This window comes from Corvus kubaryi, unplaced genomic scaffold (assembly GCF_017639235.1).
Source record: "Corvus kubaryi isolate FWS band 111438036 unplaced genomic scaffold, C.kubaryi_AGA036_p1.0 37152, whole genome shotgun sequence".
Lineage (NCBI taxonomy): Eukaryota > Metazoa > Chordata > Aves > Passeriformes > Corvidae > Corvus > Corvus kubaryi.
This window is the reverse complement of record NW_024581040.1, coordinates 788,533-811,656: the sequence shown is the minus strand read 5'-3', so window position 1 is coordinate 811,656 and position 23,124 is coordinate 788,533. Positions and strand designations below refer to the sequence as shown.

At 50.7% G+C, this 23,124-nt stretch overlaps 1 protein-coding gene across 1 annotated transcript; it reads right to left on the bottom strand.

Annotated features, from left to right (window-relative positions):
• Window positions 1-1,683: 1,683 nt before the first annotated feature.
• Window positions 1,684-21,626, bottom strand: WNT9B (Wnt family member 9B). The gene is made up of 4 exons (XM_042021618.1): window positions 21,536-21,626; window positions 12,818-13,074; window positions 6,956-7,221; window positions 1,684-6,074 (listed from the first exon to the last, which is right to left on the bottom strand). Exons 1-4 carry the CDS (start codon window positions 21,613-21,615, stop codon window positions 5,598-5,600), a joined length of 1,080 nt encoding a protein of 359 aa, XP_041877552.1. The 5' UTR covers window positions 21,616-21,626; the 3' UTR covers window positions 1,684-5,597.
• Between the last annotated feature and the right edge of the window lie 1,498 nt (window positions 21,627-23,124).

Here is a 23,124-nt window from a genome sequence, read left to right as displayed (position 1 = left end):
GGCAACACCCTTCTAACAGGCCAGAAGTGAAATTCTGTGCAGAGGATCCAACTGGTGGTGGGGAAAGAGGGACGGAGTAACAGGATCCCAACCAGAAGGAAAACCACAGTGTGAAGTGGCTCTGGTGTGGCCGCGATTGGCAGCTCTGGGCCTGACACACGTTGGCTGTGGATGTGCCCTTAACCACGCTGAGCTGGGCCTGGGCATCGGCCACAGCCGTGGCCAAGGCCCTTCCTCTGGCCTTGTGGTGATGTTGAGCACCACAGTGTGAGATGTCACCATGCCATGGTGGCCTGGTGCCAAACCAAGGTCTGGAGGAGCTATTTGGGACCACCTGGTTAAAGTCATTCTCAGCCGCGGCCAGAGCCAGCAGCTCCTGTGTGCCCAAGATGAAGGGCAAGGAGCCACTGGTCTGGCATGGTCACTGCAGCACGAGGCCAGCCCATCATCCCTCCCTGCAAAGACCGAGCTGGGGCTCCACAGCTTCCCTGAGCCAACCTTCCCAGGGAGACCCTGCAGAGCACGGGGCACCTTGCAGTCATGTCTTTGAGGCTCAACAAATCTGCCCCAGTTCCATCAGCCCAGTTCCCAAGTTGCACAAGTTGTCACATCCAAACATGTGGCACAGAGTCACCAGGCAAAGGTGCCTCATTTGTTTTGCTGCTCCAGGAAAGGTGCCACTGACATGTCCTGGATGAGGTTTGGCTCACTGGAGTCACATTTCCTCAGGGCAAACACACCTGAGCTCAGCCTGCCTGGGCAGCCCTTACGGTTGGGTGGGCAGGAATGGGCATTCCCAGTTATCTCCTGCACAGGGTGTGGGGAAAGGAGAACTACAGGAATGACATCACTGTGACTGTGGAGGAACGGGGTTATTCAAAGGTATGTCCCAGGGGTGTTCCTTGAAAGGCAAAAAAAAAAAATGGTTTTTTTGCTGGTATTTATTGCCTGACAAGAACACAGCAAAGCAGACACTCGTGCAACACTGGACAACACAAATATGCACATTATAAAAAGGAATATCTAAAAATTAACACAAGGTACAAGCAGGACTGCAATGCAACTTAAACCCCGTAGCACCATTTTCTTTCTAGAGGAAATACAAGAAATATAAATAACATCCATACTTCTTGTCACACAAATTGTACATCTTGAGGTAGACAAAAGTTTTGTTTCCCTTAAAGCACAGACTTTTTTTCCAAGTGACATCTTTATTATATTGCTGCAAATTGGCCTCCAGGTCTGACACGGGGTGTAGAGTGACTCTTGCAGAGTGGGGTTTGTCACCCCCTCATTGGTGGGTTTTGGTTTACATGGCTCTTTTTGTTGATCTAACAAAGCCCCCCCCGCCCTGCCCTGCCCTTCCAGCAGAGCAGCAGCTGCACGGATCCCTGGATCAGCCTCCAGGAATTGCTGGGGTATAACCATTAGGTGGGGCAGCCTCCCGAGATGAGATTCCTTCCCAAGCAGGTTCAGCTCCTCTCTTAGGGATGGTGGGATCCATAAACATCAGAAATGGTTCAGTAAAACTTTTTCTAGAATCCCAGAATGGTTTGGCTGGGAAGGGACCATAAAGCCCATCCAGTGCCACCCCCTGCCATGGGCAGGGACACCTTCCACTATCCCAGGCTGCTCCAAGCCCCATCCAGCCTGGCCTTGGACACTGCCAGGGATCCAGGGGCAGCCAGAGCTGCTCTGGGCACCCTGTGCCAGGGCCTGCCCACCCTCACAGGGAGGAATTTCTTCCCAGTATTCCATCTAACCTTGCTCTCTGGTGCTGGGAAGCCATTCCTCCTTGTCCTGTCACTCCATGCCCTTGTCAAAAGGGAAGGATGGATGGATGGATGGATGGATGGATGGATGGATGGATGGATGGATGGATGGATGATGGATTTCTATTTCCCCCCTGCAACAAGCATGCTGGACCCATGACTACCAAGCCCAGCACCACAGCACACCAGGAAAGGTAATAAAAGCTGGACTAGGAAGTCCACAGCAGGACAGGGCCTGGGCCAGGGACTGACCTGTGTGAGCACTGTAGCCCCTCTGTGGGCAGTGAGGACCCTGGTTAGGGGTATTGGAGCTACGGCTATTCCCAGGTTATTTGAATTTTAGGTGCAGAGGAAAAGATTCAGTCCAAACCAAACCACTCCCAGCAAAGCCTGTGCAGCTCAGACTTTGACCATCAGTAGCCACTGAGGTACATTTGCACTTGGAAAATGTTTTTTTTAATAGGCAGGGTATGAGCTTTCAACTTTGCTGCCGAGAAGATTTCTTTGTCAAGACTTAAATGTGATCTCCTTGTATCTCCAGCCTGTCATTCCAGTAATTTACACATCTAACCAAACCCACAGGATTTATAGTACATTGTAAGATGTGTGGCACGACTAAAAAGCTCTCCCAGGTCCAAATGGACTCCCAGGTCCTCACAGCCCAGATCTCCAGGAGGTGGCAGAAGAGCTTTGCTCAAGATGATGCTTGGTCTTGGTTCAGAGGAAAATGCAATTCAAGCCTAAGAATATCAAGGGCCAAACACAGGTTATGCTCCCTGCTCCCACTGCTGTCAGTTGAATTAAATCCCATTTTGGAATATCAACCCAATAAAACCCCCCTGGGCAACTGAATGAAAAAAAAAACCCAAAGCCACCAAGGTATCTCTCCCAAGCAAACTTTGTCCCTCCCTTATCCATAGCACCACCTCTAAAAACCTTGGTGCTGAAGGATACCAAAAGGACTGTCATCAGTGTTGCCTCAAACTCAAACTACGCTCAAGTCTTTCCCCCCAGTCCTCAAATCAGACATTTGAAATTACTTCTTTCCCATCAGTGTTCATCATTTGGCTTCCAGTGCCTGAGGCTGTGCTGCCTGGCAGGGGTTGGACAGGAAGGTTTGCAGTGGTGTCAGGAGGGGCAGAAAAGGGCTCTGAGTTAACCAGAGCAAAGCTGGGGGACATCAGATGTCCTTGTCCAGACCTGGCTTAACAGTGAACAACCCAAATTCACTCCAGCCCGATGCCAAACCTCCACATCCCACCGAGCCCAAACCCACCCCAGGGTACCAGAGAATGAACCATCCCTTCCTCAGATCTTCTCCAGCAGCTCTGAGCCACACAGGACAAAGGATTTCTAGAAGTTCCCTTTGGTACATGAAGAAACTTAATTTTCCCTGAAATACAGTTTTGTCCAGTTCTTATTCAGCAATTCCTGTGCAGCTTTGATAAAAGCAAGAGGACAGAGTGGTGTCTTCTCCACTTGCTTCCCAAGGAATGGGATCCAGCTGTGCTCCCACCTCCTTCCACAGAGCCCCAGTCCCTGTTTAAATGGGAATGATCCATGTAACTGGATGGGACCCAAAGGACCCTCCTGGGATGGGGTATTCCCTTCCCCTCTGATGCTGGACAAGGCTGGAGGTCAGTGGGGCAGAGGTTTTGGGATCAATAGTTCAGCCAGAGTGAGTTCCCTGCTCACTTCACCCACGATGCCAATTTTAGCTCATTTGGAAGCTTTTTCATTGAGAGCTCAAAATTGAGACTCGTGGGAAGATTTCAACTCCAAAAGGATTAGAAGCAACATAAAAATAATGGTCTCCTCTTGGGTATTTAGGAGGTAAAAAAAATAAGGCTAATTAAGCCTATTTGCAGTATTATGTCTGTCATAAACTCTTTAATTCAGTTCAAGTCAATTTGAGCCAGAAAAGGGATGAAAAGGAATAAGCTCTTTAAAAGACCTGTAGCTGGTGAGAGGGAAGCTCTGAGTGGCCTCCAAACAGCCAGTTAATGGCTTGATCTGCTCTGAGACTGTTCTGTGCCAGCCCTGGAGGGAGCAAGAGTCAAAAATAGTTGTAAAAACCAAAAGGGCAACAAAGTCAGGGTAAAGAGAGCGTGAGCTGACACTCCTCACTGCGGGGGAATTGCTCGGAGCAGATGGAAAGGAGCGGCTGAGCTGCCCAGCTCCAGCAGATCCACACTGCAGAGCTGAGCACACAGGGCACATCCCACACCTCTGAGGAGAACTCCATCCCATTGGAATTCAGCACAATTCTGCCTGTGGATGAGCCTGTCTAGCAACCCAAACCAGCATCTTCACCCCTTATATTGCCACTGAATTTTGAATTGAGCTTAAGGATTCCCATATTCTTTGCAGCACCAGCCCATCTCCACACTGGCTGGTTTGTGCCCATTGCCAAGACTGAGTAAATACAGCAGATTTTTTACCTCAGGGACGATCCAGAGCTGCTGCAGGATTAACCAAGAAAACCCCTGGAGCAGGAAAATACACTGTCACATATACACTGTGAGCTGAACACCCACAGAGGTTGTGCCACACACACCTGCATTTACCTGGTGGCCAGGTCAGGGGGTGCCTCACTGCCATTCCCAAAACTGCTCTCTAAATCACAGCCAGAGGAACTAAACAGGCTGTGTCTGGCGTGTTCAGCTAAAAGTCCACTGGAAAAACAAGGCTCAAAGTCAGGGGCTCATGACTCCAAAGTGGCCTGTGCTCTTTCCCCAGGTGACCTTCCCTCACGCCTGCAGGGGCTGCTTATACCCAGCTCCTCAGGGCAGGGATTGTCACTCATGACCTGCACATATTTCAGACAGCCCAGTTCCCGTGGTTCCTAATTCCCTTTCAGAAGCTTTACCTGTCACTGGCACAGGGCAGGATGTGGGATGTCACACACCTAGGGCACCAGGTAGAGTATGCTGCACATAGGACAAAAAGGTGATTGATTGATTGATTGATTGATTGACTGGGGGAAAGGAGGGAGAGAGATGCATAACTGGCACCATCACCCTGGATCACCACCCATAAATACCCCTCTGTGAGGCCACGTGCTGCAGAGGGGTGACTTCACAGCCCTCAGCTGAGTTCCTGTGGCTCAAACAGGCTGTTCCATGTGACCTGGAACAGCAAGGTTAAAACGTGGTGAAAATGCACCTGGAGTCCAACATCCGAACTACAGACCTGGGAGGTGATGGACGTGAGCTCCCTTTGTTTGTAAACTGGTACTTCTGAGGCACAATTTCTGTGTCAAAATGAGATTATTCGGCAGTGTGTCTGTGAGCTCACAGCTCCCAGGGAATGGCGCTGGGAATCCCCCACTGCCAGAGTCCTTCTGTGCCTTGGTGCGGGAGCACGGCTGTCCCTGCTACGTCTGGAGCCAGTCTCTCTCTGGTTGTGGCCTCCCCAGTCCCTCAATTCTCTTCTCTCCAGGAGCCAGGGCACAAGCCCTCAGAGTCCCAATGTCACCACCCTGATGCACTTCCAGGACTGCACCTGAGGGATGGAGGAGGAGGATATTGCTGTAGAGGTGAGTACAAGTTTGAACTTGAGGGATATTTGTGGCTGCATCAGGGTTTCTGCTGTCCCCACATTCCCCCTGCTCTCTGTCCCTCCTTCCTGACCCGATACCCCACAAAGCCTCTGCTTTTCCCCCCTCACGCAGGGGCTCTCCCCAGGCTGGAGCATCTCAACAGCGAGGCGAGAGGAGCACAGCACGCGTTTGGTGCTGGCCTTTGCCCTCTCCCCGCAGCAGAGAGTCGTGTCCCTGTCCCCCTGCTGCTTCCCTGCACTTGCCTCGCCCCTCGGGCGCTGTCCCTACTGCTTGCAGCTGTAGACCACCTCCTCCTGCATGCACTGCTGGCACTCCACGTAGCAGCACCACTGCACCTGGCAGTGGCACGAGAAGGTCACCAGCCGGCTCTGGGTGTTGTAGCCCCTCCCGCAGCACATGCTGTCGCAGTTGCCCTCCCGGGAGCAGGTCCTCCCCGCGGTGCCCAGGGAGTATTTGCTGGGCCGGCAGAAGCTGGGGGAGTCCTCCACGTACACCAGGTCCGTGGGGCGGGGCAGGGCGGGGTGCTTGGCGGAGTGGCCGTGCCTGTGCGGCCCCGCCAGCTCCGAGTGTCCCACGGCGTCGTTGCTGGTGCTGAAGACCTTGACGGCGTCGTCGTAGCGCAGCTTCAGGAGCCGCCCGATCTCGTGGAAAGGCGAGAGCTGCTTCCAGCACGTCCGGACGGCGCAGGAGCCGGACACGCCGTGGCACTTGCACGTGGTTTTGAGGCCGTTCTTCACCGCCTGATGAGGAAGAGGAGTGGTGGTTATTTACCTGCCAGGACCTAGTTCTGGTAGAGGCAACAGCTCAGGTCGCAGACAGCTGCAAGCACTTCAGTTTTATTGGCATTATTTCTATTCCATGGAGGGAAAAGTGTTAATAATTTTTAAAAAACCAGAGGAATGGCTACAGAGTTGACTGGTGAGCCAGGGAGTGAATAGCCTGAGGATAACCAGCTGAACACCAAGTAAGTTCTTAAATAAGTTCTTATTAATTCTATTTGGCATAGTAGGAGCAGTCAGCCATAAAACCGAGTATCTCCAGCATGGTGGACTCCTTTTGGTATATTCAAAGGAAGACAGTGCTCTAATTAAACAGTAATCGGACTCAATAAATGGGAGACAATGTAAGTCAGTAGCCTGTAACCTACAGGTCAAAATGCTCAATCTGATGGTCTCCCTGACCCAAAGCTGTGACATGACTTGTTCCATAGCAGGTCACCAGCAGACTCATAACTGATCTCAAGAGTTTCAGTCCATAATCTGCTTCACACATGCCACCAGCTCTAAGCTCCAGCTGTTTTGAGAACCCCCTGTGGCCCTGGCGTAACTCCTGGAGTCATTCAGCTGTGGAGTTTCACAGCTGTCACTGTGCCGTGTGTCCCTGGCACCCACCCTGGGACCACTGGAGGACACAGGATGCTCTTCTGCCACTCAACACACAGCTCCTCACACCAGAGCTCAGGAGACTTCCCAGAGACTCTCAGCGCCACAAGGCCGAGGACACACAGGTGAACAGGTCTGGTTTGTGAGCAGGGCAGCGAATCCCCTCTCACACCCAGGATGGGTTGGAAGACTTGCGCTGAGTCCAAAGTTCATCCCAAGCCTGCCAGTGCAGCTCCTACCTTGATGCCCACGTTGGTGTTGTGGATGTCCACCTTGGCCCGCAGGTCTTTGCCGATCCTCTTCTGCCCCAGGAACTTTTTCAGGAACTTGGTGCTGTACTTGAGGTTGTCCCCGCAGACGCCCCACTGCCAGGCCTTGCGGTTCTCCAGGCCCGGGGAGTCGTCGCAGGTGCAGCGCTCCATGCGCCCCGCGCTGCACGCCCGCGCCAGGGAGTGCGTCAGCGCGGCCGAGGACACGGCGTACAGGAAGGCTGTTTCCTTAAAACCTGCGCAGGAGAAGGATTGGGAGATGGGAGGAGCAGGAAAGGCACCTCCCTGGCCCTCCTGCCTGCCCATGGACCAAACCCAAGCACAATAATTAGAAGTACAAAGAGACAAAATTCCTCTGGTGTTCCCGCACCATCCCCAGCAGAGGAACACAGATTGAAGTGACCAGTGTAGTGACACCCCAGTCTCACCCATGACTGGTTCAGTATGGACAAGGGGGGGTGGCAACAGACAAACAGTCCTGGGAAAATACCCAACTGCAAAAAGTGATTGCCACCAAGCTGTTTGTGCCTGGCACGGAGCTGATTGGTGCAATTAGAGACCATCATTGAAATCATGTTGTGGCATAAAATCAGGAAGTCTGTAGTAGAGACTCAAAAAAAGTGTCTTAAAATCCAAGGTGTTATTTAAAAATGTTTTTAATTGGGGCTGTACTAGTATTTTCTATGAAAAGACCACATGTAGTTGGAATGGGAAGGGTTCCATGTTGAAGGACATCTTGGCAAGAAGGAAAGCTCACACATGTGTGTGGGTTTTCTGAATTCCCTGGAAATTGTCTACTCCCAGGGACTGTGGGGGTGTGTTCTGAAGCTGTTCTCCTCCCCAAAGCAGGATTCCCAGCTTGGCTACAATCCCTGAGGTCATGGTGTGACTATGACACTTTAACCAGGAAACGAAGTACAGTGACTGAATGAAAATTCAGTGTGGAGACATGAGATCACACAGGAATAGGAATATTGATACCCACGAGATTCACAGAAGTTTCAGAAACTCTGATTGACACAAACCTGACCCAAACCACAAAATATTTTTTTAATTTATTTATATTTACCTCCTCTCCTATTCAATCCTGGGGAAAATCTTAATATTTCCTCTGGAGTTCATTTGCAGAAAAAAAACCACAAACTACTAATGGGAAATTGCTTAACAAGTCCACAATTTAGGAATTAGTGCAAGGAAGAGAGGGACAGGTGACTGATCAATAGCTCTGAGGGCAGGAATGGGCAAGACTGGCCAAAACAGAAAAAATTTGGTTTATGAAAGAGAGAGCACTTATACATTGCATGGAAGAAAACACAATGAAGCAAACAAATATTCCACATGCGAAAATTCCAAATGTCCTTCCACATGAGAAGGAAAATCTGTTTCCCCCAGTAACAGAAGAGACAACCAGAGAGACTTGATCTAGATTTGCTCTAAGCCCTGCCTGGAGCAGAGGTTGGAAGCCACCTCTAGAATTCACCAAGTCCAACCTCAAATCTCTCCATCATTCTGTTCCCTCAGAGAACTCCCATCCAGCTGTAATAATAGACCACAACACTGAGTGCTGAGATCTGAGTGATGTCCACCATAAACATGACCAGAGAGCAGGACAAAGAGTTCTCCTGATGGCTGCCAGCAAGAAGAACAAAAAATGTGACTAATCATGAACATAATGGAGAGGCTTCATTAGCAACTTCAACAGACTTCACAGGAGCTCTTTGGAATTGCAGAATTTTAGGTAAAGATCTACCAGCAGCATGGACATGAGGGAAGAGTCAGGAAAATATGGAGGGGATCAAGGAGATCAACCAACAGACTGCTTCCTGCCTCACCATTTTGGTTGCTGTAACCACTGGGGCAATAATTTGCAATTCATCTCTCCGGTTGATGATCCTCAATAAAATTTCTCAGGGTACTCTAAAAATAATGGAAGAATATCACCAAATCCACCAAAAGTTTTGTAAAAGCTGGTATGGGACGTGGTCAGTGCAGACTGTGGTGGCAGCACGATGCTCACATTTTCAAACAGTGTCTAACCTACTCCAAAGGAGCTAAGAGAGGGTAACTGATACTTGAGATCCTAAATCTGCTAAATCATTCCAGCAGCCAATCTCCAGATGCTCACCAGATTCCCAACATCCCCTCTGACACACTGATCCCAGAAGAGAGGAGGGCATTCCGGAGGCCCTTTCCCATGCCATGAGGAGCCAGCAGGCCCCGGCGGCTCCACAGCCCCTGCTAAATCTGACTCTGTGGATCACCACACTGCTCCTGCTATTTCTGATGCTTTGGTTTCCCCATGTAAGTCCTGGCCAGTTTTCAGCCCACTGGAAATCGGAGGCCACTGCTGTGGTCAGGCCACTGCAGACAGCAGCAACTGCAGAGACCCAGCAGACTTTGAAACGTCTCCTTCTCCTTCAAACAAAGCTTCAACACCGCCAGGCTGCCAAATGCTTGTCTGAAAAGTCTAAGATGATTCCCTCTACTTCATCATGAGGACTCAATCACCATTTCGTTGTTAATTCACAAAACAAGTGAGGGAAGTTAAAGCTGTCCTTCAGCCCTTGTGGAATGTGGGGCAGAGCAGCTGCTGGAGCTGGATTTTCAGGAGGACACACCACAGATGGCAGCAATCAGCTCCAAGGAGCACAATTTGGGATCTGAACAGAGGTTTCTCCCTGTGCCCTGGTATCTCTCCTCCCACAGTGACAGCAGAGCTCCTATCACCACAGGCAGGGAGGCCTGGAGCCGATTCCCGGCTCTCAGGGCCCAGGTTGGGGATGGGTCACTCCCCTGACCCCACTGAGTGTGTTGTGAGGAACAAAATGGAATCTGAAACTCAGTGCAAGGGGAACATCTGAGTGCAGATGTCTCTGCTGGGCAGTTTGGCTGCAAACATCCAGCACAGAGATGAATTTCAGGAGGCTGCAGCAAAGCAGCTCCTGCTGGTAGGACCTTCCATGTGTCCAAGCCTTGCCCTGAGCTCTCCAGAAGCATTTCTTAGCTCAGCAGCCTATAAATACAGGAGGACTTTAGCTGTGATGGCAGCACTGTTGTGTGCTGTGGTGTGCTCCAGACCACAGGGAGAATTGTAACAGGAGGAGTTTGGCTATGGGGTGACTCTGCCAAAGGAAAGGTGCTCAGGGTCAGAGGCTTTTCAACGCTGTAGTGAAGGAGTGTGAGCATTTCAGAGCAGGTGGAGGAGGCATCTCTCTGGAAACAACAACAGCAAAACCAACCAACCAAAAAAAGCTATAGAAGTATAGAAAGATTTAGGGTGGAAGGACTCCCAAGGTCTTTAGAACAAACTCCTGCTCAAAGCAGGGCTGGCTCCAATGCCAGCTGCCCAGGGCTTTGTCCAACTGACTTCTCCAAATCTCCCATCATGGAAATTCCATGTCTGTGAGTCACCACTCCTCTGTTGTACCATTCCTGGATTCCTCGTGACATCAGTGAAACCACTGCTGGAAGGTCAGAGTCCAACCAGCAGGAGGCAAAGAAATGGATTACGGGGTGGAAGGATTGAGCAGGAAATGAGCAGAGAGCTCATTTCTCAAGAAGCATTTTGAGAGTGGCTGGCTCTGACCTCTTCACTAAAGGTATTTATTTCCCCAGATCACTGAGTGCTGGGTGAAATCCTGCTTTACCTTACTTCCAGCAGCCCTTAATGGCACACCCAGGACACCAAAAGGCCATCACTGCTTTGCATGTTTTTATAAAGACACCAAGTGCCCCCATGTAACAAGGTGGCTTGAAATCATTTAAAATCTAACCCTTTCCATGGATCTTTGAAGAAGTGGAGAAGGAATGCAGGAGGACTTTGCATGGAGAAGGAATGCAGGAGGATTTTGCATGGATCACTGAGGAGTAGTAGCTGTCATAAGTGACAATGGCCACAGAAAGGTTGCAGGTTATGCAAAAGGAGTTTCCCAGTTGTACCCAGAGAAGTATCAAGAGCATCAAACGGTGCAGACTGGTAAAATAAATCTGGCATTTCAAGAACCAGAAAACCCTTGGCTCATTTTTTGTTTGTTTGTTTGGCATCTCTAGAAGCAGGAAAAGCACTGATGGTCCAGATCAGTCACAGCAGTTTGTCAGTGGTGATTGCAAATTGAGTGTGGCTTTTCACCTCTTACAAAAATGCCCCATCCCACTGGGAAGGATCTTTTTCACTCTCTTGCACTCTTAAGACCGTTTAGGACTGCTAAAAATGGGTATTTTTCTTTATGGTTTCTCTCAGAGCATGGAGATAGCAAATGATTTAAACGTTTCGAAAACGCTTCGTCGCTACCTGGGTGACAGGGGAGAGTTGCATGACCAACAATCTCCAAGAAAATTCCAAGAAATGTCACAAACAGATCAAAAGTGGCAGCTGAAAGCGTTTGTGTTCTTTATGAAAGAAACAAACCCCTTTGCAAGCTAAAGGAAAATGAGAACTGATAATTGCTCCCAGCCAAGTGTCCTGTCACACAGGGGCTGCACACAGCATACCTGGCTGTATTAAATCATCACTTGATCCTTAAGATTCTGTAATAAAAGTTTTCAAACACTTATCCCCATCTGCCAAAACAGGTTTGAAATTACAGGTGATATTTTATTTTGTCAGTCAGGAGCCCGTGGAAATGCTAAGGCATGCCACTGCCAGATAATTAAATGTTTTCCAGCTATTTGAAGATGAGGATTATTCAATTGTCATTTTCAAGTTCTTTGAGGTTGATGAAGGTGCAGATGTCAGAAAGACACTCAGAATGATCGTGAACAGCTCCTTCCACCACCTGCTAAAAACTCACAGTTGAGCCTTGCAATGAAGAAAATCTGATCTTGTATGTGCTGACTTAATAAAATATTAAGCTGATATTTAATGTAATAAAAATTGATAATTTTTAAAGGAAACATTAAAAAGTTTCAATCCCAATGTTAGTTAAAATTAGCATTGATTTTCATCAAAATTAATATTGGCTTCTTCAGGCCCTTTTTTTAAAAAACATTAAGTTGCTAAGTATTATCAAAGGACTGAAACTCAATAAATCTGAAGTTTGAAGTTTAGCAAGTGCTAATAGAAGTTATTGAAGGGCTGAAACTCTGTAACAGTCAGGCTTTGGTTGGAGCAGGACAGGTTTGGCAAACCCTATATGCACTCTCTGGGAACTTTTATTAAGAAATAATTTTGGTGTCCATCTTCATTGTATTTTTCTCAAGCATTGGAAGGATTTATTATGTTCCCTTCTACCTCAAAGCCAGACCTTATGGGACAATTCTTTCATCTAAAGCATTTTGGGAAACAAGAAACCAGTGGGTCTTCTGTCCACTCTGCCCAAATTTATGTAAAAGAGGAGAGATTCGTCAACGTGCACTGAGATGTCTGCATGCAGATAAATAGCTTTTTCAAACAGTAAATAGGTTTAAATTTTGGATTTGAGAATTACAGAGGTTTACATACACGAATACCCAAGGAACTAAAAGGATTCCTTTCTTAGGCTGCCCCCTGACATCAAGCACTGACCCTGCTTTCCCACAGCATCACCCCAGCTGAGGAGGGTGCTCAGGGTAAGGAACTCTGCTCTCAGAGAAGAAGCCACCAGCCAAGGATGTGAACCTCCTCCCAACCTTCCAAACCCTCCTCCCGCTTTCCAATCCGTGACAAACCGTGCTGGGAAGATGAGGACAAAGCTTATTTTGTGGTAAAGGAGCCCAAACCCAGCTCCCACTGCTGGGTGAAACAGAGATCTCGGCACTCCCCGTTCGCCGCCTCTCTTTGCTCCACGTGAGGTTTAATTTGGGACATCCCGGGGGCTGCAGCGAGAGTTTCCCCTCAAACCAACTACCTTGTACCTCTCTTGAGCAGGCTGGGCCGGCCCTCCAGGCTGCAGTTCCAGCGCTCGCTGCGGAACTGGAACTGGCACTCCAGGATCCCGAGGCGGATCGCGTCCCGCAGCGTCTCCGCCAGCCCCGGCTCCCTCCGGCACAGCCGCTTCTGCTTGCGGGACAGCTGGAGCAGCTCGCACTGCTTCACGTGCCCCTTCCCCGGGGCAGAGCCCCCCGGGGCGCCCAGCGAGGGGAAGTGGGTCAGAGCTTCTTTCCCGGTCAAGCTGGAAGGAGAGAAGCAGGAGAAGCAGTGAGTTATGGAAGAGATCCCTGGGATCATTCAAGGTCACGTTGGACAGGAGCTCTGAGCCACCCTGAGGTGTCCCTGCCCATGGCACAGGGTGGTCTTTAAAGGTCCATTCCAACCCACAGCAGTTTGGGATTCTGTGATGATTCTGAGATCAGAGTCATGGAAAAGGTGAAGAAGGGAAGGATATTTAGGAAGCTGCAGGTCGGGGCATTTTAGCAGCTCGGAAGATTAATCAATACAGATTGGTTAGATCTGGTATCCTATTCCCATCACCCACCAGGGCAAAGTCCCAGACTGATGCCATGGGGAGGAGGAGAAACCCACGTCTGTTGTCATCAGCAGCACTGTGGGAATTTCTCTTGGCTCCATGGAGAGAACGTGACAACACTCATTCGTGGCTCAGAGGTCAGCAAAAGTCTGGCTTAGGGAAGTTCAGACTGCACCCAGCTCAGTGGGACAGTGCTGGTTATGTCAGTGGTCAGTGTTGCTGTTATGTCAGAATAACAACCCTCACCCAGAACCTGGACTTTGCCTGGCAGTGGGATTCCAGCACTGACATCCCAGGAAATGTGATTCCTCTCCCTTTGCCATGCAGTGTCTGTGCTCCCAGGCACCAAAGTTTCCCAAGCTCCTGGCTCAGACAGAGGAAATAAGGAAGTGGGAGCTGGCACTGAAGAGTTTAAGAGCCTGATGTAATAACACCAATCACTCACTGAAAGCACAGCTGCAACATTCCCAAACTCATGTACCAAACTACTGACTGTCCACGTGCCAACAGACCTGCCACCCATGCCAGGCATCCTACCTCCCCAAAATCCCTTCCTTCCAGGCTCCATCCTCATTTTAGTGCCCTCCATCCCAGCTAAACCATCATTCATCCCTTGTCAGATATTTGAGACAGCAGCAGTGGCTTCACTCACTATTTAGACCAATGATCTCCTTCCTAGGAAAGGTGTGATCAGCTCTGAGCCCTTCCCTTTCACAGGGGTTCAGAAGCAGCAGGAGCTCAGTGCAGAGGCTCGCTGGCTCTGACTCCAGAGGAGTCCCAGGGTATGACCTCAACTGGGAAAAAACAGAGAACTGCAAGATAACTGCTCTCTGTTTGTTCTTGCCGTTACAATTCCATATCCCAAGGGCACAGGATATTGCCAAAAATCCATGAATCCCTTCTCCTGGGGGACAGAGAGAGCAGGCAGTGCTTTAGTCCAGTGGCAAACAGCAAAGCAGGAGCCGTAGGGTGAACACTGAAGTCAGAAATTCAGCCCTTGAGCAGACACAGTTTCACTAAAGGCTGTTGAGCTCCCCCAGATTTGTTGGGGGGGTTGATGAATTTCAAGTGGCAGCTGTAAAGCCAAGACTGTGAAGCTCTTTTGTAGCCCAGGGGTGTCTGATTCACATCCAGGTGCTGACTCAGGAAAGAGAATGTGGTGCAAAGGTGTTGCTGAAACCTGTGTGAAAGGGAGAAAAGGTGGAAAAGGGATCTTCAAGATTTACAAGAGATGTGATGAATGACACAACCCAGGGAAGAGCTGTCCTGGGCAAGCTCAGAGGAACTCTAAAACCAGAGTGGAATTGGTGGGCAAAGGTTAAATACAGAACTGTGGAGAAGAGTCAACACAACTTCTGTGGAAGGTGGTCAGGCCTCTTAAACCTGAAGGAGTCACTGAACAGGCAGACCAAGGACAAGCCAGATGTTACTGTCTGCTTGGACAGGTACAGGTGACAGATTTCCAAAATTGCTTGTGTAAGAACATAGGCTGGATACCTTCCACAGTTCCCACCAGGAGAAGAAGGGATACCAGGAGAACACAGGGCTGTGGAAGCGGGACTGGCCTCCAAGTGAGTAAAGATTATTCCAACCTCTATTATAAAAGAACCAGGGGAAATGACAATAATTTATTAATTGATAGACTTAAAATAAATGAGGCTGTAGTTAAACTTGCAGCCCCTCTCAATGCAGAGCACCAGGAATGCTAAAATATCCATATATTCATACAAACCATGGAAGACAAGTCATAAGGGGACCATTAAACACAAAGATACTTTGCCAAAGGAAATTCTGGATGTGCAGACTGCCAGAAGCTGGAAAAGATTCTGAGGGAGCATCTTGTCTGCCACCCTACTCCTGTTTATGCTTTTGCCTTGGCGTTTGTTATTATCCAGGGCTGGTGAAGGTGGTGAAGCCACATAAACCCTGAGTTCTACAGTCCTGGACAGGGATTATCTCAAGGATGTCCTTTGGCCCAGCAGTGGCCAGTGGGAATTGGGAGAAGGTGGCTTTGCCATTCTCCAGGCTCTGAAGGATGTTGGGTGTTGATATTTGTGGAAGAAAGGCACCAAAAAAACCCCTGAAGAATTTGATTCCACTTCCAGAGCAATCTCAATAGTGTAAATACAGCCTGGGACCACACACAGAGATACCGAGTCTAATTCATCATTTTCACCATTCAAAGCAAAAGCTTCACAGGAAAAACACTTCCTAAAACTGGATCCAGCAACACTTTAAATTCTGAAAGAGGTAATGCAGCACCCTGCACAGATAGTTGGTTGCACAGGCAAACTTACTTAATATTTATTATTATTTTTATTATTATTGCTGTTGTTGTTGTTGAATTTCTGAAGTTGCAACATATGGAGTATCTTGCTTTTTCTCTAGAAATGGAGGGCAGAAATAACCAGTTGGAGAGAACAAAGTTAATGAAGTAAGCAGTCAATTAATCCAAGGTTAATCCGAGTGACTAAAGGTACCCAGAACACAGCTGTCTGTGATAGTCTCCCTCGTGCAAACTCTCACACTTGTCACCTGAGGCAGGGCAATGTCAGCAGGAAATAATTATATAAATGACATAAATTATGTAAATAATTCCACCACTGTGTTTGAGGCTCCCAGGATCAGGAGTCACACAGTCAGAGCACAGACACAGCTCCCAAAACTCCTCTCTCACACAACTTTCAATTTAGACAAGCAGAAAGGAATTCAAGGAGGTGCCCAAGGTCATGCAGGTGACAGTGGCACAGCTGGGAGCAGGAGCCACTCTCTGAGCCAGGACAGCCACAGCGATTGCCCGTGTGAGTGGAGGCTCTGCAGGCTCCCACCACAACTGTGTTTTATCAGGGCAGAGCCAACACAGGATCTGATCAAGATCAGAGTACGCAAACATTTGTACAAGATTAAATATAAATATGCAGATATTTGCAGTCAGGCAAACTGCATCGTTTTAGATGATTTAGAGTTTATTATCTACAGATCATACAGCAAAGAAAGTGAGCTCTTTGAATTAATGCACACCTGCTCGCAATCTGAAAGAACAATAAGGATCTCCAACTTTATTTCTCTCTCCTTTTCTGTCTAAGCACTTTGCTAAATTCATCTATTTCCTTTAATCTCCTTCCAGCCACATTCCAGCTGCTTAAGAGACTTTTAATGAGAGCCTGTTCCTGTGCAATGCCCAATGTCCTCTGGATCTGAAAGGTCTTAAAAACCAGTAAAAATATGCCTTTCCTACCTCTCCCAAGTAAGGAGAAAAATCAAAGCAGCCCACAACAGGACTCCATATCTGATTTCAGGCGCCTTTCATGTTCCACAGGAATATCTACACCCCACGGAGAGCTGCAAGAAGCCTTCAGGAAAGGCTGAGAGAATGTGGGACACGACAGATGGAACCAAGGCCTGTGCAGGGCACAAAGGTCCCCAGCTCTCCTCTGTCCCCGGCAGCTCTGTGAAACAGAGTTTTCATCCTTTCACAAACAGCACAGTTTAATCCTCCCCATTTGTCCCTGGATGAAAGGATGGCCTGTGAGTGCTGTGCTGTTGTGACTTATCAGGATGGTTCCTCTGCTTTGTACCCCCACTGCCTGCAAAGGAGGTGCCAGAAATCCCCAGAACATCTGAACTATAAATCTCAAGAATCAATATTGAGATTTAGCAGTTGATATCAAAGCTTTTTACTTTCCTCCATCAGAGTTGTCATTTCAGCCCCTTGGGCAGGTGTCTCTCTACCTGCTATCCTCCAGGTTTTCTATCAAGTTTCTGCTCCTCACGAAGAGAAAAAGCTTGAATTAAAACCTCAGGTGAGTTCACATGACATTGTGAGTCAGAATCCTTTGAGATGGATTGTTTGCTGTTTGCTGCCAGCCCTGCCTGGGAGCAGTAACAGATGATGTGTCCAGATCCAGACTCATTTTTTAAAAAGAATTCTCACGAAGCTCCACAGAGAACAGGATATAAAATTCCTTCATCACAAGAGCTGCCAGTTTGGGAGGAGAGGCAGTAACCAGGTCAGGCTTCTGCACAGGGTTCTCCATCCTCACCTGCTCTGGGCTCCCACAGTCTGGACATCCTTGGTTTGGCTCCTTCCACCTCCCAGCTCAACCACATGAAATATCTCCATGTGGATCCCGACTCCAGGGCAGTTCCAGGGCTGACAAGTCCCCAGCCCAGGGCAGCAACGGGGCAGTTGTTACAGGGGAGAGCAGATTTTCAGTCTAACTCTGGACTGGCCACATTCCCCAGAACCTTCCTGGCATGAAACACTCAACACCCAGTGGGATGGGTTTTTAGAACCTGTGATACACTGAGATAGTGACTGAAGAGATTCTGGGAGCTGAAGAGAATCAAAAAGCATCCATGAAAAGCTTTTCCCTCTGCAATGCATCTGCAGCCCCACAGCCCCTCTGCTGTTTCACCACAGACTCCATCCTCAGTCTTCCCAAATCTCAGCTGAAAGTTTCCTTCCCTCTCCATTTCTGCTCTTTCTCTCTCTTTTTTAATACCCCAGTATTCTGTGTGACCAACAATGACAAAAATGATGCTGTAACAAACCCTCCTGAAAGAGGATTTGTCCTTTGAGGAACAACGATGCAGCCTGTAAATAATATCAGCATTTAATTATCGGCTCAACAGGAAGAGAAATATCCTCAGAAACCTTTCCAGGTGCACTCAGAACTGGACAGCAGAGTTGCTATTTGAGGTGCATTTGGTCCATTAGATGTATCAGGGAAATGCTGCAATAAAACAGTGCCAAAGAAAGCAATGGAATGTGGGTAACTGGGCTTGCTGGACTTCTCCAGAAGGATACAGGGGATGTGAGGACAGCTTTTTAACGATGATCATATTTACTTTAAGGTATCATTTAACACATTATTCTGTTTCCAAACCTGTGCAAGGCCCAGGTTCAATAGCCCTGCAAGTCACATGCTGTTTTTACTCTCTAACAGCCCCAAAAAAATCCTTCCATGAGAAAATGAACAATCGTGGCTCTGGCTTTGATGGAGCAGAACCAGCACTAAAGACAGAGGGCACAGGTAGGGCTGAATCAAGAGCAGCTGTGAGCCCAGCCAGCAACATCCTGTGGGATCCCAGGCACCTCTGCAGCCACCAGAGGCATTTCAGGATGAGTTATGAGGAGCAGGGACCAGCCCCAGTCATGGAGCAGGGGGCAGCCTGGCCCATGGATGAGACATGTCCCAGCGTGTTCCACAAAGCCAGGAGAAGGCTTTGATCAGGTTTGGTGCTTCCACCTTCCCACCGACCTCCTACCTGGGGTGGGTCTGTTCTGGATTCTGCCCCGGGAGAAGCTCTTTGCCCTCCAGCACATCCTAAATGACTTTTCACCTTGTGAAACACGAACAAGAAGACAACAGGAGGCTTAGAGCTTTTAATGAGGTCTGGAGACATTCCCACCACCTGAGGAGCAGAACATCCTGAGAGGAAAAGCACGAAAAGGAGGGGAAGCTTTACAGGAGGCTGCAGGGTGGGGGAGGATTGAAGCAAAGGTGGAAGCAAAACCAGCACAAAGGGAGTCAGGAGGTGAGGACTGGACACTCCTGGATTCCTGCATCCAGAGAGCCAGGCAAGCCCAACACAGTCCCAACAACAGCCGGGCTACGTTTCACACAGAGCTTGTTTTCGCTGCCTCTCCTAAAAGCAAGTTTTAATTTATCCCCTGTGGACCCAGCACCACGAGTTCAGAATCTGCTCAAGCACAGCCAGTGCACAGACACCAGTGAGCCAACAGCTCCAGGTACTGGGAATGGGGTCAGAGCTCTGCTGGACAGGGCTTGGAGCAACCTGGTCGAGTGGAAGATGTCCCTGCCCATTGCAGGGGGTGGGACTGGGTGATCTTTAAAGGTCCCTTCCAACCCAGCCCATTCTAGGTTTCTCTGAATTTGTCCATTGTAATGCTGTCTTCACTCTGGCAAAACTTTGTTTTCTGTATTTAAAGGTGAGCTGCGTCTTTGCCAGGCCCTTGGACCATTTTTGCTGGACTATCCCATACACTTCGTGCTTTACCTTTGTCCTGATGGAATCAAACTTGGCATTTCCTCCACCCTTTGAACCAGCAATAATTCACCTCTGCCACTTCCACAGCAGAAAGGGCTCAGGTTACCACCCAAAAGCCTCCTTCACTTTTTCTTGCATCTTTGCAGGTTTTCTCCATTAAGTGTTTGGAAAGCCAAGATTTGGCTCTCGTGCCTAAGCCTCTCCTATTTGGCTAAACTTAGACCACTGATCCAGGGTCCCCAGTCCCTTCCAGTTCAGTAATAATTTAGGTGTGAGATTGCTTTTCTCCCAAACCAAGCCACATCAGACCACATTCACTTCTAAAATATTCAAGTTCCTCCCAAGTCTATCAACTCAATTTTGTATCTGAAAGCACCCATGTATCACACTGCTCATCACCACCAAACTCCCTGAGTTCTTAGGCTTGGGTTTCTTCTTTTGACTTTCAGATGAAGAGGTGAGAATACGCAGGACACACCTGTGTCAGACCCCTCGAGGAAAAAAACCACACTGAAAACTGAACCTACAGCCTGAGATCCTGAGCTGGGCAAGGTCCAGAGGCAGCACACACAGATTTCATGTGCCCAGAAAGCTGCTCGTACCACTTAGATCATTGACACGGAGCAAAGGATCACCCAGGTCGCTTTAACAGAGTCCAGCTTGAGCAATGGTCACTGACAGCTCTGTGTTGTTATCTGGAAGGGCAGCACAAATTCATTCACTTCCCCTGGCACAGCCACGTGCACATCCCTGTGGCTGGAAAGCCAAACTGTCCGTGCAGCCCAGCCCCTTCATGGAGTGACTGCTGACACAGGCTCTGAGTGACTGAGAAAGGGGAGCCCCCGCCCAGCACGGGCTTAGGTGTGGATTAGGCTGAATGATACTGAATTAGGCTGAATTTAAAATCCAGATGATTGAAGGAAGCTTCGCAGCAGAAATGAAATACCAGTCATGTCCTAGGTGAGAAGTGGCAAGCCAGCAGACACTTCCCAGCAAACATAGGAAGAAGCATCTGGCATGTGGTGGAAGAATCAGTGGAGAGGGGACAAGACCCTCCACGTGGGTAAGGCAGCCCAGACCAGTCCTGAGTGCTACAACCACTGATTTACGAATGCTTGTGTCTGTTCTACCCTCACTGATATGGGCACCAACAGCTCTGGTTACCGTAAGGGTCTGAAAATCCTTCCTGAGGAGCAGCTCACACAGAAAACCAGACAGAAACCCCCAGAACACCGCATGGGAAATTCTGCGTTGACCCAACCTGTTCCAAACCCATCTTTGCCTTTATCCCAAGCAAACTAAAACGCGAGGGGAAGACACACACCCAGGGACAGCTGTGCCCAAGTGATCCTGATCCTGCCCCCCGGGCTGGAGCAGCAGCTCTGCCTCTCTGTGCCCGAGCACACCCTCTGTTCCTGGGCTGGCTTTAAGCCATGGAGCCCCGCAGCACCTTCATGTCCCCATCCCTGCCTGCTGAGCCCTGGCTCCCTGTGTCAGCCCCGTCCTCCCACCTTGTCCCCCCAGGGAAGCAGCCTGCAGGGAGGGATCAATGCCAGCCGCTGCCGGAGCTAATTCGCACCCCGAGAGACCCGGAGCACACTTCAGGGGTATAAATCCAGTTTTCCTCCCTCTTGCTCCCAGCCAACAGAATCTCCCACCCATTTCCACATCCCGCTCTTGCACGGTTGATCGTCCCCTGGTCCCCTCTATCCCGCGGGGGCTCCTGCGACCCCAGCACAGGGCGTCCCCTTCCCTCACCCCCTGCCCCGCATCGCCCCGCCGGCACGGTCCCCTCGGCGCCAGCGCTGCCCGGGGCAGTGCGGGGGATGCGCGGGGCGCTGCAGGTGCGCGGCTCGGCCGGGACCCCCTCGCAGCCACGGGGACGTGCCCGGGGACCGAGCAGCCCCGCGGAGCCCCCGCGGCCCCTCCGCGGAGCATCCGCGGGGAACGGCGCTCGCACGGTGCCGGCGCTGTCCCAAGGACGCTCCGAGCTGCCTGCGGACACTCGCGCTCGTCCCCTGGTCCCGGTGCTGCCCCACGGACACTCCGAACTGCCCCACGGACACCCCGAGCTGCCCCACGGACCCTCGAGCTCCCCCCGGGTCCCGGCGCGGAGGCAGCGCCGGGGCCGGACCCCGCGGGCGGTGCTGACCCGAAGTAGGCGGCGGCGGGCGGCGGCGGCAGGAGGAGGAGGAGGAGGAGGATGCGGCTGAGTTTGGCGGCGGAGCGCATGGTGCGGGCGGTGCCGGTCCCAGCTCGCTGCGGGCCGCCCGGCGCCGCGGCTCTTTAAGCGGGAGGCGGGGCGGCCCCGTCCCGTCCCGTCCCGTCCCACCGCCGCCGGACACCCCCGGGGCTCCCTGGGGACCCGCCGCCCCCCCAGCCCTCGGGGACACCGCGCCGAGTCGCGCCCCGCCGGGTCCCTCCATCCCCGCCGGGTCCCTCCATCCCCTCGGAGATCTTCAGTCCCGGCGGGATCCCTTCATCCCCGCTGGGCCTCTCTGTCCCCGTGGGATCCCTCCATCCCCGTGGGATCCCTCCATCCCCGCCCGCTGCCTCCTTCCCCGCGGGATCCCAAGGCGACCCCCGGGGCTCTGCGCTCCCAGACCGCGGCGGGACACAGCGGGGCTCAGCGCCAGGCTCCGGGATGCCCGGCAGTGCCCCGTGGAACGATAGCTGTGGGTGCAGCAGGGGAGCCTATCGTTTCCAAGCCTCAGCACTGCCTTCGGGCAGTTGTTTGGGCAGGGAAGAATCAGAGAAGAGGTGAAGAGGCACCTGCTGGGGCACCCAGCAGCCCCAGCACATCCCTCCTTCTGCTCGGGCTCACTGCTCTGCTGTTCATGGATGTCCCGGAGCACGGAGCAGCTCCCACAGACACGTGTAACCAAACATGCACTGCACAGGTGACATCTCCCAGAAATGCTGGGGGGAAGGACCCTTTGGAGGTGTCCAGACCAACCTCCTGTCCCAAGACAGGCTGCTGTCAGATCTAGACAAGGACGGCTGTGTCTTTGGCCTGTCCCCACACCTCTCCTGGCACTCATCCTACAGATGCACATCCCTCCAGGGGAAGGGGGTTTAACACCCAGCCTGACCCTCCCAAGTGCAATCACACAAACTTTCACAGAGGAGCTCAGAAGCAAATTTCCAGAACCCAGGAGTGGCCATGGGGACAAAGGTGCAATGCCTGCCCTCTGAGAACACTCCCAGGACCGTGGAGCCACACGTGTAGAAGGGTCTGGACAGGCACATGAAACCAGCCCCCCCAGGCAATGAATGAAGGGCTCTGTGCCGAGCTGGAGGTGCCCTGCTGCACGTCCCACCCTCCTCCAAACGCCTTTGGAGGTGCTTTGCAAACAGCACAGAGGTGTGTGTGAGGCTGAGAAACCCAGCACTTCCTAGAGACAAAGAATCCCAGCAGGATCCTCAGGTGCCTCAGGATGGGGAGGGTAAAGGCCTGCTCTCTGCTACTGGGACCAGTGCTGTTGTCCAGTCTGTACCTGGGCTTGTCCTTTTTGTTTCCCTTCTCCCCAGGGCAGAGCATCCCTCAGCTCTGTCCCTGCCTGGCTGGCAGAGATGGGTTGTCAGGGACTGGTGGTTTCAGGAGAGGGACTGAGGTCAGTAGGGATGACAGGAGCAGTTGCCATCTCACACCAGTCCTACTACAGCGAGAAGAGGAAGCCCTGCTCTCCTCCCGTGCCCTGTCCTAAGCTGGGCTATGCCCCCCGGCCCTGATGGCACAGG

Coding starts and splice junctions, on each gene's coding strand:
- WNT9B (XM_042021618.1), bottom strand. CDS start 21,615: ATGCGCTCCGCCGCCAAACTCAGCCGCATCCTCCTCCTCCTCCTCCTC. Junction 7,222..12,817: donor GCCCAGCCTGCTCAAGAGAG/GTACAAGGTAGT, acceptor TCTCCTGCGCAG/GTTTTAAGGAAACAGCCTTC. Junction 6,075..6,955: donor ACACCAACGTGGGCATCAAG/GTAGGAGCTGCA, acceptor CTTCCTCATCAG/GCGGTGAAGAACGGCCTCAA.